Here is a 16,820-nt window from a genome sequence, read left to right as displayed (position 1 = left end):
AAAACATCTTATAAGACACTGGGCTATTTCCCAAAAGTGGAGGTGGCCTTAGGGTACAGCATCTGCAGGGCATTGATAAAACAGTAGTCCATTGCAGTGGCTCACTCCTCTGAATAAGTGAGAGTCTTGCAGGGCCTTCTTCTGTCCCTTGCCTCAAGAGCACTAATTCAGTAGATTTTCCTTTTGATAATTAGGGCAAGCAACAGTATAATACACTGATGATCTGACAATTTAGGTGTGAAATAAAGTTAAATCTAAATAAACCTTTCTTTCAAAATTTAAATAGCCCAACAACAGAGAGGAAAAAGGAGGAGAAAAGAGAAACACTGCATTGGAAATGCTCCCTTTAGTGCTTGGTACTACGGGACGGTATGACACAGATGCGCATCTGTGGTTCAGTGCTCTGTTAGCAGCTCCCGTCAGGCCTGACATACTCACTACAGCTAACAAACTGTTGTCATAATCTGGATGTAAAAGGTCTCATGTAAACTATCATTGGAAAACTAATATCACACTGATACTTAAAATTATTGCATGTTGTATGTACGGGATGTGTACAATAAGTTATGGATATGTGCGAGAATTACGTTATTAAAATGTGTTTGGCAAGCAATGCATCAGCTCATTGTGCCCTAAACAACAGAATGTGTATTTGTTTGTCTGACCAACCAGGCAGATACAACAAAGGTACATGTACATAAAAGGCAAACAAAGCCATCAACTTAGTGAGTGAGGGAGATAGGCTCTTCCACGGGTCTGAACCTCAAATGATAAGTAATTGAATCAACTGATTGTATACAATATTACTATATTATAAAAGTGCAGTTAAGGTCTTTTATGAAAGCTAGTGCCACATTGATGATTAATATCATTGTGAAATATCTGTATTAACACTAGCTGAGGCATTATGGATATTCACCGATATTATGCTTTCAAGTCTGTGTCCAAACACAGGGAGAAGCAGGTTCCCCCACTCCAGACAGGAGACAAGGGAGCCTTGTGGAATTAAAACAAAGGAAGCCGCATTTGGAAAGATCTGTGGCTAGGAGGTAACAGAGAAGGACAAATCAGTTTCGGACATTAATGAATCAGGCTTCACTGCACACTTAGGAGGGAAGCAAATGCCATTCCAACCTGACAGATAAGAACTGTGGCACTGACCAGATAAGTGACTTGCCCATAGTTGGGAAGCAGCAGAGCACCACATCTCTTTTCAGCCCTATGCTTTACCCATAAAGCCATCTTTCTTATGGAGGAAAAATGGAATCATGGCACTGCACAGGAGTCATGTCTGTCCTCAGAACTGAGTGCATACAAATGGCATGACATATTGGAATGATACCCAGGGCTGTTGGAGGTGAGCTCCCCTGCTTCTTAATATGGGAGATAAGACCAACACTAACCCCTTGAGAAGCAGGAGTTACGCTGTGCTATAAGCACTTCAGCTAGAACAGTGCATTGTCAGCAGGTCTCTCACTTCTCCACACCATCCCTTGAGGTAGCACCCACATAGAATCATAGAATATTCAGGTTGGAAGAGACCTCAGGAAGTCATCTAGTCCAATCCTCTGCTCAAAGCAGGACCAACACCAACTAAATCATCGCAGCCAGGGCTCTGTCAAGCCGGGCCTTAAAAACCTCTAAGGATGGAGATTCCACCCCCTCCCTAGTTAACCCATTCCAGGGCTTCACCACCCTCCTAGTGAAATAGTGTTTCCTAATATCCAACCTAGACCTCCCGCACTGCAATTTGAGACCATTGCTCCTTGTTCTGTCATCCGCCACCACTGAGAACAGCCTAGCTCCATCTTCTTTGGAACCCCCCTTCAGGTAGTTGAAGGCTGCTATCAAATCCCTCCCTCACTCTTCTCTTCTGCAGACTAAATAACCCCAGTTCCCTCAGCCTCTCCTCATAAGTCATGTGCCCCAGCCCCCTAATCATTTTCATTGCCCTCTGCTGGACTCCCTCCAATTTGTCCACATCCTTTCTGTAGTGGGGGGCCCAAATCTGGATGCAATACTCTAGATGTGGCCTCACTTCCCTCAGTCTGCTCCAACGCTCCTACTAATGCAGCCCAATATGCCTTTGGCCTTCTTGGCAACAAGGGCACACTGCTGACTCATATCCATCTTATCATCCACTGTAATCCCCAGGTCTGTTTCTGCAGAACTGCTGCTTAGCTAGTTGGTCCCCAGCCTGTAGCAGTGCATGGGATGCTTCCTTCTAAATGTAGAACTCTGCACTTGTCCTTGTTCAACCTCATCAGATTTCTTTTGGCCCAATCCTCCAATTTGTCTAGGTCATTCTGGACCCTATCCCTACCCTCCAGCATTTCTACCTCTCCTCCCTAGCTTAGTGTCATCTGTGAATTTGCTGAGGGTGCCATTCATCCCATCATTCAGATCATTAATAGAGATGTTGAACAAAACCAGCCCCAGGACCAACCCCTGGGGCACTCTGCTTGATACTGGCTGCCAACTAGACATTGAGCCATTGATCACTACCTGTTGAGCCCGACGATCGAGCCAGCTTTCTATCCACCTTATAGTCCAGTCATCCAATACATACTTCTTTAACTTGCTGGCAAGAATACTGTGGGAAACCATATCAAAAGCTTTGCTAAAGTCAAGATATATCACATCCACCACTTTTCCCATATCCACAAAGTCAGTTATCTCATCATAGAAGGCAATCAGGTTGGTGAAGTATGACTTGCCCTTGGTGAATCCATGTTGACTGTTCCTGATCACCTTCCTCTCCTCCAAGTGCTTCAAAATGGATTCCTTGAGGACCTGCTCCATGATTTTGCTGGGGACTGAAGTGAGGCTGAAAGGTCTGTAGTTCTCCAGGTTCTCTTTCTTTCCTTTTAAAAACATGGACGCTATATTTGCCTTTTTCCAATTGTCCGGGACCTCCGCCGATCGCCATACATTTTCAAAGATAATGGCCAATGACTCTGCAGTCACATCAGCCAACTCCCTCAGCATCCTTGGATGCATTAGATCTGGACCCATCCTACTTCTCAGCTTCTGCTCACTCACCCATCCCACATTAAGGGCTCTCCTGCCTGCTGCATCATAACACCATATCCATGTTCCAGACAATTTTCAGATGCATCCCAGTCTTCTGATATCTCACTTCTTCCTCCAGAGTCCCCCAAAATACCCGTCTGAGCTTACCCACTCAACCTCCTTGCTTCACTAGCTCACATACAGGGCTCCGTCTCAGTTTCCCTGCCTCTGTCTGGACTCCCTGTTTGTGGTGATATACAGTAGATATGAACAGGACTGAATTATGTAACATTTACATTCTGCATACCGACTGTTGAGGGCTGAAACAGCTGTCCCTTTTGTGAGATGTAACACACTGTGCATGTGAATTTGTGGTGGGGCACACCAGCAAACCACCATTCTCTTTTACTTTGTGATGAATTGACCTGAATCACCATCTTTCCAATAGTCACATTTTATACATTGCAGCCAGTAAGGTGAAGTGAGATGTTATTCTTTAGGCTGGTTTTCTAAGAGGCCATGGTTCTACAGCTGTTGCTAAGAATATTTAAAAGCTGCTTTAGGATTTAAACATTTTCTCATTGGTCTGTGTTTGATTGAGCTCATCAAGTGCCCCCTGACTTTGTAGCATGTTCTTCAGACTCAGATTTCAGTACAGGAAAACATGCAAGGGCTGATTCTCCAACTGCTTTGCACCTGACACCATCATTTACTTAGGCATATCCGAACTATCCACTCACTTACACCAGTGGCAGTTTTATACACCCATTTTACACAAATGAAAATGACTCTACAAGGAACAAGACAGTACAGAATCAGGCCCATAACTGCTTCAAAATAAGGTAGGACAAATCTGGCAAGTAGCAGAATGTTTATATTTATAAATAAATAATTTTATATTACATTTGTTGTATTACACTAATACACATGACACGCAACATATTAGAAAACGTTAAGAAAGAAAACGTGCGATTTATTTTTATGGACTTGATAGGTATTACCATCAAATGCTTTATTATACACTAAAAGTTAAAATTCAATAATTATTTCTAACTTGACAGTGGTCTTTAATAGTGAGACTCAGTAGGGGATTTTTATTATTATTTTCTTCAGATGTTACATACAACAGTTTGAATTTTAAAATTCTTCCAGTTTTAATTATCTGATGTTTCCTGTTTATGCTGTTTGGGCACTGTTTGCAACTCTCATCTTGAAGACTTTTGTTTTTCTTTATAGTTGGCTTCTAGACAATTTCATTTTTAGGTTTTCTTGCACTAGTTCAAAGATAAAATAGTTGAAAAGCAAACAACTTTTTTTTTTTTAACTAAGCCGTTTCCACTGGAATGCATAACATTCATGGAGACATTTCTATGATGTTTCAGTTTTTTAAAAGTTTAATTTTATCAAACCTAAGATGGGGTCATGTTTGATATGAGTGTCCATTTGAAACTCTAAAAATACTGTATTAAAAAGACCAATTAAACTATTTTCTATTACAGTAATATTCCATGCACATAAAGGTGTGCAGTTTTCATGGCAGGGTACATTCTTAAATGTCTGCATGTGGGTGGTCTAATTCTAATTAGTAATAATGAGAGTGCGTAGCTAGAGACCTACACACTGCTTAGTTATTGATACTACTTACCCATATGTGGGGGGTGGAGTAGCAGGATCTTGCCAGTGCAATTAATTAAAGTGCAAAAGTAGACTACAACAGGAGGGAGCTATTAAACAGCCATTATTTTAAAGCAACAGCATATTTTAGGAATCATTAAATAGTTTACGTCCATATAGCTACTACAGAGCTTGGAGCCCATGCTGACAGATGTAGAGAGAAGATACAAATACTGAAATGACGTTCAGTATTACAGACAAGGAGGCTGGGGCATATTACTGGTTTGTACGGTAGGAGAGGCAGTTTGTTACATTTAGTCCAGTAGCTGATGAGTAGCAAACTCCTACTGAGAGGGTGGTAGACTCCAGTTATTGACTCTATGGTATTCACATAGCACCAGTTAGCATAGTATCTAGGCATGGCAGCAGGACAGTCACAGAATGGAAGCAGCTGCACAGAAGGGATAGCTCAGTGGTTTGAGCATGGCCTGCTAAACCCAGGGTTGTGAGTTCAATCCTTGAGGGGGCTATTTAGGGATCTGGGCCAAAAATTGGGGATAGGTCCTGCTTTGAGCAGGGGTTTGGACTAGAATGACCTCCTGAGGTCCCTTCCAACCCTGATATTCTATGATCTTCTATGATCAGTGGCTGCTGCACGCAGCAATGACTGTACACGTGCTGTGTGCATACACATGCTCTCTCACCCATGGTCACACTGCAGTTCTGGAACTTGTGCTAGGAGTTCAGAAACAGCTTCAGAAACAGCTATGCACATAGGGAACACTGCCTGTAATTTTTAAGGGCTGAAAGGTAAGCCAACCTTAAGTATAATGTTGGGGGGAGGGATAGCTCAGTGGTTTCAGCATTGGCCTGCTAAACCCAGGGTTGTGAGCTCAATCCTTGAGGGGGCCATTTAGGGATCTGGGGCAAAAAATGGGGAATAGTCCTGCTTTGAGCAGGGGGTCAGACTAGATGACCCCCTGAGGTCCCTTCCAACCCTGATATGATTCTATGGTAAGTATTATAGCTGCAACTCTAAGATGCCCTTCTCAGTCTCTTCTATTTCTGATTCCATGAATTCAGATGTCCTCCTGATCCCAGCCAATCCCCCGCCACCTACTCTCACCCTTAAATTCCCTTTTGTTCTCTTCTTATTCATTCAACAGAAGCTTCGGACCTTTATGTTATTCAAGGGATGAATGTTAGGGCTTGTCTGCATGGGACAAGGAGAAATAAGCTACAGTGAACTAAAGCAACTTTACTTCTGAATGAGAGCATCCACACAGGGATGGAATGTGTTTTAATTCAGGCATGCTGACTTCACTACTTTAATTGATTTGTCTTAACTTTCCTAAGTGTCACGCTAGTGGTCACCCTCTTCCACTCACATGCTAGGAAGAGCAGGATAAGAGACTTTTGAGACTAATTTAAACACCATAACTAGCATGAAGCCTTTGGATATTCATTTGTAGCTTAGCTAAAGAGAACCATAAAAAGAGAGTTCCCACAGTGCACGTGGTCCTCTGTAAATCAGCCCAAATCATGAGGACCTTCTTGCAAAACCTGCTGCATCTAACTTATTTATTGCTGTCACAGTGATCTCTTCTGCTGGCTGAGCTTGGCTGTTAAAACCACCAGCCAGGTTCTTGTCTCAGTTGCTAGTGAAACCTGGCAGTAATTCTATAGAAGGCAACATACCTGGGGTCAGAATCTGGCCCAGCAATTTCAAAGTTTTTAGAAGAGCCACAGCTGCGTCCATAACTCAAACTCTTATATGAAGAGAAATGATTCAGTGTAATGGGAAATAATAAAGGTAAGTGGCAACTAATTACCAGAACACCACTATGGAAATTGTAAGAAAATGGACAGAAGGATCTCATTTTCAGTGGAAAATCCTGTAGAACCTCACTTGCTGTCACATAGCTTTAAACCAGATTTTGTATTGATCACATTTACAGTTTGAAGGGAGACTTGACTACATTCCTGATCCTGTAAGGTGCTCCACCCAGGCAGACCACTGGGCCCACACACAGCCCTGTTAATTGCAGTGGGGATCTGCACTGTAGAAGTGGCTTGTGGAATTAGAGCCTAAACCAATACAGTTTTAATAGTCACTGATCCTAGCTGGTGGTAGAAATTATGTAAGAAACAGTGAGGCATAAATCTACACAGAGCTGCATGTAAACTCCTGGGTTTGCAAAGGAGAAGTTAATGGAAAAAGGCTACCTCTTCAAGAGTATGACACTGAAATGATGACTGTCCTCACCCAGAGTATTTTGGATAGGCAGCTAGATTACAGCCGACTTGGGAATGGTTAGCAGCGACATATACTACATAGTGTAGGCCTAGATCTTGCTGGTCATGAGTAAACTTACATATAGCTCAATTTGAGTGCAAGGTTAAATTGTAAAACAAGGGTATGACAGGCTGACTTCTGGAGACAGTGTTTTGGGACGAGCTGAGGTAAGTGGGAATACTTTGAACTGATAAGCTTAAAATGTAGCTAAGGTGAGGACATAAGTGATTGGGCCCTACACAATCAGCAAAGCAACTGGTCCTTACGTGATCCGTATGATGTCCAAACCAATTACATTTAAAAAGTATAGCTGTTAGGAGCTAGAAAAATGTGTAGTGTGTGATATGATTTGCAATTGTGATGTCACCCTGTATCTAAACCACCAGCGTCTAGGCCTGGCTAGTGTGGGCATAGAACTGTTCCATGCCTAATGAAATAACCTGAATGATGAGCTGGAGTTGAACTGAGTTTTTGGATCCGAGAGAACTGGATGAAATGTTCTGGATAAGCCCAGTGGAAAAGGTCTCGGAGGAAGTCCCAGCACATAAAAGTACCTGAACCAGGGAGGCAGAATCAGTGATTATCCCAGATTGTAGCATGGGAAGTGTCTTTTCAACACTTCAAGGGAACGTGGCTGCCTGAGGACCTTGCACGCTTACTGTAGCGATTGAAAGCTTTTCAATAAAGACTGTGGGTTGGACAGCTTGGCTCTAGTATTAGCCCTCTGACGACTAACACTCTGCTGCTATCTGACACTATAGTCTTATTTTAGTGCAAGTTCAAAATTTCAGTATCAAATTGTATGTTACACACAGGGGAAGATAAGAGGGAAGAAGAGTACAAAAGCGTAACAACTGTTTTTGAGCAAAGAATGTCGGAGCAAGAGGCACCATGATTCATGCAAATAAATATCCATTCCATTTTTGACAATATAGTAACCATCAAATCTATTATTTCAAAACCAGGCAGGTGCGTTGAAACGAACTCATAAATGTATGCAGCTAACCCATCTGAGTTGGTCCCATAGCATAAATCACATGTGTCCAGAATGGAAGTTGGTTTGTGTCTTTGGAAGCCCTTAGCAACATGCCTGAAAGTCCAGCTGGTCGGATGGAACAGGCATCTGTGAATTTAAGTAAGTGTACAGTATCCACCACAAAAGTCTTCCTCTGTGTGTGCTGCAGTCTCCAACTGGACTCCACACTTTTGTTTGTCTGTATCCCAAAGTCCTGGAGTCTGTAAGATCTTTATGACCACTTCCTCAAAGGCACATTGTACTCCATCCCGTGTTTTAGCACTGGTCTCTAGAAAGAGGGTAAAACCAATAATTCCTTTTTTTGCGCACAGAATTTTCCGCTTTATAAAACAATTATCTTTGGAGGGGAAGGGATGCTATTTTGTTATTTGCAGCTGAACTTTTTTCCTCCTCAGAGCTCGAGTTTACTGACAAATCATCCCACAGCAGCCTGAAGAGTCTAATTTCCTCTAAAGGGAACTCCATTGTTTCCCCTTCCTTTTTGCATTTTTAAATTGAAACTTCTCCTCAGGTTGTGATCGATCCTGCAAATATATTTTTAGAAAAAGATGGCTCTAGAATGTAAAGTTCTCCCTATACTCATTTGTTCTGCTTCATAGTTAATTCTGCCTTACTGTGGGGCAATGGACTAGATGACCCCTTTAGGTCCTTCCAACCCTACATTTCAAGAGGCTTCACCAGTTGTAGGTTCTCATTTCATTGCATCTTTGCTCATCTTCACCATGATACCATCTCCCCAAGACAGACTGCATTCTACAATTGGCTATAAATTCACCTCCATAACTGTACAAAAAACTCAAAGTTGGAAAATAGGAACTGGTCAAAATTCTGGGTATCAGCCCCGGATAAAGATTCCAGTCTGAGCAGAGTAAGGCTCTGGGGTTTGGGAACACAAAACAACACATCTTACTTTTAAGTCACAGATTTAAATGTGGCTCCCAGTCAATGACACTAATCTTATTTTCAATTGAAATTATTAATGTCTGCAAGATAAGGGTTAGACTGGTGCCAATCTGTTAGGTACACATTATGGGCCTAACTTTCAGGCACCCAAAACTCCAGATCAGGTAAATATGCAGCACCTCAGAAAATAAGGTTCTCTGTGCACACATAGGACACCAAGGCAGTAAAGGAGTCATGTTAATTTAACGAAAGGTGAATCTGAAAGGTACTCACTGCTTTCAGCCATCTGTAGCTGCAATAGCCCAAGAGTAACAAAGAATAATGGCCTGGAGGAGAGCGGCATTCTGTTCATTCATGCTCAGCTGCAACAAAATAACTATCCTATTTGTATATCTTTATTGGCAAAGAACTGCATACCTATAAAGAGCATTGAGTGTTTCCTAGCAAACTGGAGTCCCTCTGTTTTGTTTATCTCACGATCTGGCTGCAGAGAAAAGAAAAGAATAAAAGTAAAATATGCTATACTTGCCAGATCTTGGGAACTCCAAGGAAAAGTGTCATTATGGGTATATTTTCTAAAACTCCTCCAGACACATCGAATTGTTGCTGCAAATCCATAAGTCTATATGGTGATCATAAATGACTGAATGGTTCCATTAGGCTTTACAACCACTGTAACACTGGTTTAAAAATATCATAGTTGTACTGATACTGAGAGCAATATAACCGTGGAAAGATCCCTGGATCCACTACAGCATTTCAAAATAGCTACAGAAAAAATTAAAGGGTCTAAAAGATGGTAAAAATCAGGAAGGTAATAACTGGGCAGATACAGAATTTTGAGTCAACTGACCTTTGTCTGTTACCTCTGATTGATTCTGAAGAACAGGGTGAGATTGACAAAAGTTTTAGTTAGTTGAAAAGTGACTAAAGAAATATTTGACTCACAGAGGAAACACAGATTCAGACACCAAGTTTTCACCTGCAGAGCGGTTAAATCACTGACTGGATCGTTAGACTAAAGGAGGAGTTGTTCATAAAGACCAGTGTAGGAGAAAGAGTGGAGATGTTAGTGTGTGAGGCTGACAAACGGGTAGACAAGGCTGGAAGCGTCTTCAGGAGATAACATGACAAGAGTGGACAAGGAGGAAGGAGCAGAACTGTAAAGGGCCTTGAAGGCAAGCACAAGAAGCTTGAACTCAGTGTGATGATACAGAGCGAGTCAGTGGAGGCATTCAGAGAGAGTGATGCCGTCAGAGCGATGAGCAAGAAAGACTATTCTAGTCACTGCCTTCTGAACCGATTGGAGGGGGTGAGGTGTGTGTTAGGGAGGCGAGCGACGAGGAGGCTGCAGTAGTTAAGATGGGAAATGAGGCCCATTGAAGAAAACTAAACAGTTTAACAGTGCTATGAGTCAGACGAGGAGGGAGAATGACAGCAGATCTGAAACCCAGAGGTAACACCTACAGGGAGACCCAGAGGCTGAGTCTAAGACATACCGCTTGGCCAAAGGGTCAGGAGGAAGGGACAGCAGGGGAGAGAGGGTGGGGTCTTGTAACTCGGATGGCACTTCACTAGAGATGCTCAGGAAGAGTTCCAGTGTAGTTTCTTTTCATTAAATATGATTTGCTCTCTCCATTCTTAATCTTGTTTTACAACAGCTCACCTGATTTAGATCATGTCACAAAATTTTGCACAAAATTCCCAAACAACCTTCTGCCTCTAAGAGGAGGCAGCAAGGAAAGGAGATCTCCAGCCTGCCCCATTTCAGGTTTTTCAGTCAAAGCGGCACAGACCAGGTATGCTGCATGCAGGGCTGTTAGCCTCCTGGTGCATAGGAAACACCTACTGACCACGAATGAGAACCAAGTATATGAGCATAAGATGACACAGCTCTAAACTGACCTTGTCAATTTTATTGCCAACTAACATTTTTACAATGTTGCTCCGCGTAGCATACGTCTCCAGCTCGTTCAGCCAGGTCATTAGTTTTGTGAAAGTGTCTTTTCTCGTGACATCATACACTAGCAACAAAAGAAAGGGACATGGTCAACTGCAGATTCCTGGGCTATTTTTACTGCATTAGTGCTGCCCTCATTTCTTATGTCTTTATTCATTTGAGATTACTTTCAGATAATTGTAGGAGTAGTAGATGTGATCTCTCGGACAGTAGGAATGGCAATTCTAATCCCTGATGACTCAGAGTAAGTATAGTGATGATAGGAAACAAACACCTGTTCCTGTAATATTTAAGGTTGGGGAACCCAACCTAACAGCTGGGGCTTTATGCTGTTACTAGCCTTGAATTCAAGAGCTGACAGTGGAACTGCAGGACATTTTAAAATAGAAAGTTATGTATTTATGGGGGCAGCAGAGTGTGTTCATGTGTGGGTTAGCAACAGACATTTGGAATTTTCAGTACTCTTTTAAAAAGAGACTTCTGGTTATTGGTAACTCCACAACTGTGCTTACTTATCACTAATTAGTTGAATAGAGTGGCAGACTATACCACAGAAGGAATGTATATTCTGTATAGCAGGTTATTCAGCTTTCATAATCACTTGACAATAGGAATCAGATTTTTTCAACTCATGTGATCACAAAGAATGGGACCTGCCATAAGTTATTTGTGCTTTTCACCAGGCACATTTGATATTGTTTCTGAAGAGGGAAATAAAAAGTCTCAGGAAAAGCAGACTTGGAAAACAATTTGCTTTGTAACCAGAAACACTCCAAACAGAAATTACTATAAAGCTGAGAATGCATCTGCTCAATGGTTGAGCTGTCTGTAATATAAAGTCTACAGCTTTTTAGTATAAAATGTTCTGAAGACTTATCATTTCCTGCTGATAAAGGTTAGGAGCCAAAACTCAGCCTAGTGGAGCAGGCATATTGTTAAAACCATGTTAATTTCTCCTCTTGCCTTTTAAGTGAATACCACTGCTTTTGGTAAAGAGGTATTAAAATTTAGTTAGTGATAATGATTTCACAGTTGTGCTAATCATATTCCTCCTACCTAAAATAACAGCTTGAGCTCCTCGGTAATAACTGGGAGTCAGTGTTCTAAACCGTTCCTGTCCCGCTGTATCCTACAGAGGAAAAACCAAAAAGATTTAGAACTAAAGGGTAATTTGCAATATGCGGCATAAACAGAAAAAGTTAACACTGCTTTGACCTGGAATCCTGCGATTAGGATACATAAAGCATAGGCGATGTAGAGTCAGGGAAACAGGCAACAAATATTTGGAAAAGTGATGAGATGAAAAGAAAAACCATGAAAAAAGAGAGGTTATAGTTGAAGTTTAAAGTTAAAGAGGATGTCAGCCTCTGAACCGGAGTAAAGAGGTGAGAAAAGCCAATGGGACTCAGATCTGGAAGGCCATTTAAAAATAAATAAGGGAATAATACTGCAAGCAAAATAATACTATATATACAATGAGCAGGGTTGGAAGTGGAAGAGGTGAGGAAATGGGAATAAATATTCATCCAGTGCAAGACACTACACTGCAGGCAGGAGGAGCAGACAGTGGGTTTGATTCTTCTATTGGCTTATCCTGCAGTAGAAGAAGAGGGCCCGGTATGTGTAAAACATTTTGAGGCTAGCAGGATTCCAAGCAGATGAGAAATTAGATTAAAAGTTATTTACAGGTCAATTCAATTATTAGTGCAATACCCTATATTTCCCTCCAGAAAGACTTCAAACATTTCCAGAGTGCATTATGAAATCCAAACCCGCACAGAAAGGACTATAAAGGGGCAAAGGAATATGAAATTTTACCCACGATTTCTTTTATTTAAGTTAAGTGCCAGTGTTGACACAAGAACAAATGGATATAAACTGGCCATCAATAAATTTAAGGCTTGAAATTAGGCAAAGGTTTCTAATCATCAGAGGAGTGAAAGTGAAGTTCTGGAACAGCCGTCCAAGGGGAGTAATGGGGGCAAAAAAATCTAACTGGCTTCAAGACTGAGCCTGTAAAGTTTAGGAAGGGGATGGTGTGATGCAACTGCCTACAATGGCATATAGTCAATCTGCAACGGCAAGTAGCAAATGTCTCCAACAGCCCGTGATGGGACACTAGTTGGGAAGCTCTCTTAGTTATGACAGAGAATTCTTTCCCAGATGTCTGGCTAGTGGATTTTGTCCACATGCTCAGGGTCTAACTCATCACCATATTTGGGGTCAGGAAGGAATTTTCCCCCAGGGCCAGGTTGGCAGAGACTCGCGGGGGGGCAGGGGTTCACCTTCTTCTGCAGCATGAGGAACAGGTCCTTGCTGGTTTGAACTAGTGTAAATGGTGGATTTCTCTGTAACCTGAAGTCTTTAAATCATGTTTTGAGGACTTCAGTAACTCAGCCAGAGATTATGGGTTCCTTATAGGAGTGGGTGGGTGACGTTCTGTGGCCTGCAATGAGGTCACACTAGATGATCACGATGGTCCCTTCTGGCCTGAAAGTCTATGAGTCTGCCTCAGAAATTTCCATTTAAATATATGTAAGGATTACAATACCTAGACATGCTGGACATCTACACCATCATGTAATTTCTCTACTTTGTTAAGCAAATATTCAATCATAGGTTTGGCATGGTATTCACTTACAAGGGCTGACCTGTTTTTATTAAGCAGTTTGTTATTATACCCTTAAACCTCCAAGTACAAAAGGATACAACAGCAGAGCACTCCTTTGTACCAATGCAACTGTCAATATGAAAGAACAAAAAAGAAATGGCTTCTAAATGTTATCCTCAGTTTTAATAATAATGAAAATCCTGCAGTGTCTGATGCAATCTTAGTAAAATAAACACTTAAAAAATTTCTCCTGGATACCTGACTAATGGAAAAGAAGAGGAAAGATTTTAAAGCCACTACACAAAAGTGATGTTCTTAGAAATAAGCAGCTCTGCTTTAACATCTGGCATGCTAAGGCAGATCACATACAGCCACAGGGAATTTCAGAACATTCCCTGCTGAGCCTTTATGAAATTGTAAAGTACACAGAATGCAGGGCAAGTGCTATGTTCCAAGTCTGTTTGATATTCTAGAGATGACCAATTTCCCCACCAAGCTTTTGAAATCTTATTTGTTTTCCAAATACTAATTCCAGAACAGCCAGAAAAACAAATTTATTATTTTCAACCTTATCTATGATTTTTAATTTTTACAGAGCACCAGTCATCAGAGTACCTATGCACAGTACACAGTAAACTGGCATAAACATTAAACAAAGATGGACTCTGCACATCTTTCTGGGGATTGGCGGCTTGTTTATGGATTTTCTTTTATATAATACAGCTTCACGTCAGTAATGAGTGATTTCTCCTGATGCTGTTAACATACTGCTGCAAAGGTATCTTTTTCAGTAGCACAATTTGCACAGGCTCTGCCCTTGATTTTGAGCTCAGAACAGCAAGACACAGCCTTGTGACTGAGGCTTGGTCATTTGAATTCCCTCTTGGCAGAGCTGCTTCTTTGCTTGCGACTTGTTCAGAATGCAAGAAGCATATTTCCTCCCTGGTTTGAACAACCATGATTGTATTACTCCTGCTTTATATACAATCAGTGTGTAAATTATGCAAACTGGCAGGTTACCTATGATAGCATTTTTTGTTTTGTTTTTATTTTAAAGCCTTAATAGTATTGGTCCAAGATAATGTATACGAGGTCTCATGCATATGAGCATCTACCCCCCCACAATCCACCTTTTAGATCTGAGGCTGACAGACAATTGTGCCCTCATGTGTATGGAGCCTTCTCCTCCTGAGTTTAATTTCAGTCTCCCTCACCTCACTTAAACAAGAAAAGCTGAGGATCTGAGAGAGGAGAGGGGCGGAAAACAAACAGAGAGGAGAATAATAGGCATCATGTATAAATATATTTTTGGGAGAGCGAGAAAGTTTCAAGTTTTTCTTTTAATTTTAAGTGGGACATTTTTAAATAGATTTTTATTTGGCGTATTTTAGAACATGATCATTCTGTTGCACTGAGCACCAAGTACTGTGGATGTGGGTGTGGAGAGGAAGCTTTAAAAATATTATAATTATATTTCCCATGCAGTTGTAGTCTGGTGTCCTAATTTTCAGAGGTTCTGAATTCCTCCACTGAAACCAACAGTTGTGGGCGAAGGCTCAGACCCTCTGAAAATAGGTCTTTAGCCTTAAACAGAGATTACAACACTAAATTCCCCTTTCCCATTAATTGATGGAATGGGGCAATGCCTGGCAAGTGTCGAAATAAAACTGTCTAGAGTTTGTTTTCAGCATGGTGCTCCGTGAGTTCAATGCAAAACAGCTAATAGAAATAATACTGCCAAATCCATACAGTAGCTGTTTTGGGCATTTCATCCCCATTAGGTCTTGGCTGTTCAAGGGTTGTCTACCTGGGGCTCAATCCTCCCCTTTCATGCATGGCTGTGTCTTGTCAAGTCCATTAATGCACAGCAGAGCAGTCCAGAAGAACTAGTGAAGCTAAGCTGACCAGATGTCCCGATTTTTTAGGGACAGACCTGATATTTGAAGCTGTGTCTTATTTAGGCACCTATTACCCCCTCCACACACACCCACCCACCCACCCCTTATCACTTGCTATCTGTTCACCTGAAGTGAATCCCAGCTGCATATGTAATGGCAGGAGTGAGCCCTTGGAATTTATGCTGCAGTGGAAATAAACCTCGGGATGAAAGTGATGAAATGTGACAAGCTTTTCAAAAAAGGAGCCTAGCCCACTTCACACAATTTTACAGTAGCAGAACCATGGTACTTAAATACTCAAGATACTGTGTATGCCGCATACCCATTCACTACTAAACACTGTTTTAAAGTACAGCAAACTTTAGTAATATAAAAGGGCAGTCTTTTTGTCTTTATCCCTCCTGGGCAAAACTTACCCATATTGCAAGTTGCACTGGATTGCCATCAACCATCATTCTCTTAACTTTAAAATCAACACCTGGTATGCAAAAGAGAGGGAAGCAAGGTCAGGACAAACACAGCGAGAGGCTTTGCTACTCTCTGCGTGTAAAGAAAAGGAGTGCTAGTGGCACCTTATTCGAGACTACCTAAATTGGTTCGTCTCTACGGTGCAGCTAGCACTCCTTTTCTTTTTGCGACGGACTAGCGCGGCTGCTTCTCTGCGTTTAGTTTAGTTGCTATGAAGTTCGCCAACACTTGGTACCTCGCGACACGGCAGAGGTGCAGTCCCTTCACCGCACAGGGTGTACACAGCCTCTCACACGGAGAAAATGCATGAACAAACACAGGCTGCGCGTGGTCATAACAGCCAGTTATGAAAGCCTCGCGATCCTCTTTAGGAGGCCTCTGCCGCGCTCCTCCTCCTCCCTCTCCCAAATCCGGATCCCTACAGCCGGTGTCATCGCTGGCCCTGGCTCCTTACACCTGCCCCATTTCAACCTCCTACCCCCTGTAACGCTGCAGGTTTGGGGGACTCCCCTGGGGCGGCCTGGAGCTCGCGCACGAGAGCTCAGAGATCCCCCGGAGCCCGGCCAGGGGAGCTCGCAGCACTCACCTATCGTGGGGTTCAAGTGCGGCTCAAACGTGTCATCGGTGAATCTCAGCAAGAGACTGCGGGAAAAGCAGAGACGGGTGAGCGGGCCGCACAGGCCCAGCGGCCTCCCAGGACCCCCACCCCCGAAACCGGCCCCGCCGCTCCCGGAGCGCGTTCCGCACCTGGACTTCCCCACCGCGCTGTCCCCAACCATCAGCAGCTTCAGCGTGGCCATCGCCTCGATCGGCGCCAAGGCCGGGCCTTGCGCAGCTGCCTCCGCGCCCCGCACTGCCAGGGAGAGGCGCCCGGTGCCCAGCTCCGCCCTGCAGTCCCGTCCCACCGCCTCCTCCCCGGGCCATGCTGTGAAAGTCCCGGAGAAAGCAAAACACGCCCAATTACCGCCCGCCCCCGGCCCGGCCCGGCCCGGCCGGCGCAGAGCGGCCCGGGAGCGATCCCG

The 16,820-nt window shown here is 42.8% G+C and overlaps 2 protein-coding genes across 7 annotated transcripts in view; one reads left to right on the top strand and one right to left on the bottom strand.

The window, feature by feature from the left end:
- The window catches only part of MPP3 (MAGUK p55 scaffold protein 3), a 111,564-nt gene extending 110,925 nt beyond the window's left edge, over positions 1–639 (top strand). For all 6 annotated transcript variants that reach the window (XM_073325893.2, XM_073325892.2, XM_073325895.2 and 3 more), the window contains one exon: positions 287–639. In XM_073325893.2, the coding sequence (XP_073181994.1) occupies positions 287–463 (177 nt within the window). In that variant the 3' untranslated portion in view covers positions 464–639. The remainder of the gene's footprint in view (positions 1–286) is intronic.
- A 3,231-nt stretch (positions 640–3,870) lies between these two features.
- On the bottom strand, positions 3,871–16,752 carry LOC140903927 (ras-related protein Rab-18-B). Its single transcript, XM_073325907.1, has 7 exons — positions 16,546–16,752; positions 16,385–16,440; positions 15,747–15,808; positions 11,878–11,950; positions 10,767–10,885; positions 9,279–9,345; positions 3,871–8,226 (listed from the first exon to the last, which is right to left on the bottom strand). The coding sequence occupies exons 1-7, from the start codon at positions 16,596–16,598 to the stop codon at positions 8,054–8,056; spliced, it is 603 nt and encodes a 200-aa protein (XP_073182008.1). The 5' UTR covers positions 16,599–16,752; the 3' UTR covers positions 3,871–8,053.
- Positions 16,753–16,820: the final 68 nt, after the last annotated feature.

This window comes from Lepidochelys kempii, chromosome 27, assembly GCF_965140285.1.
Source record: "Lepidochelys kempii isolate rLepKem1 chromosome 27, rLepKem1.hap1, whole genome shotgun sequence".
In the NCBI taxonomy this organism is placed as follows: domain Eukaryota; kingdom Metazoa; phylum Chordata; order Testudines; family Cheloniidae; genus Lepidochelys; species Lepidochelys kempii.
The sequence above is the reverse complement of the archived record's forward strand: the minus strand, read 5'-3'. Positions and strand labels throughout refer to the sequence as shown.

What these genes read in the sequence shown, in the direction of transcription:
- LOC140903927 (XM_073325907.1), bottom strand. Translation starts at nt 16,598, where the DNA reads ATGGCCACGCTGAAGCTGCTGATGGTTGGGGACAGCGCGGTGGGGAAG. An exon ending in CAGTGCAACTTGCAATATGG is followed by an intron (nt 11,951 to 15,746) that starts GTAAGTTTTGCC and finishes TTTCCTCTGTAG; the next exon opens with GATACAGCGGGACAGGAACG. An exon ending in ACACTCAATGCTCTTTATAG is followed by an intron (nt 8,227 to 9,278) that starts GTATGCAGTTCT and finishes CCCTCTTTCTAG; the next exon opens with AGACCAGTGCTAAAACACGG.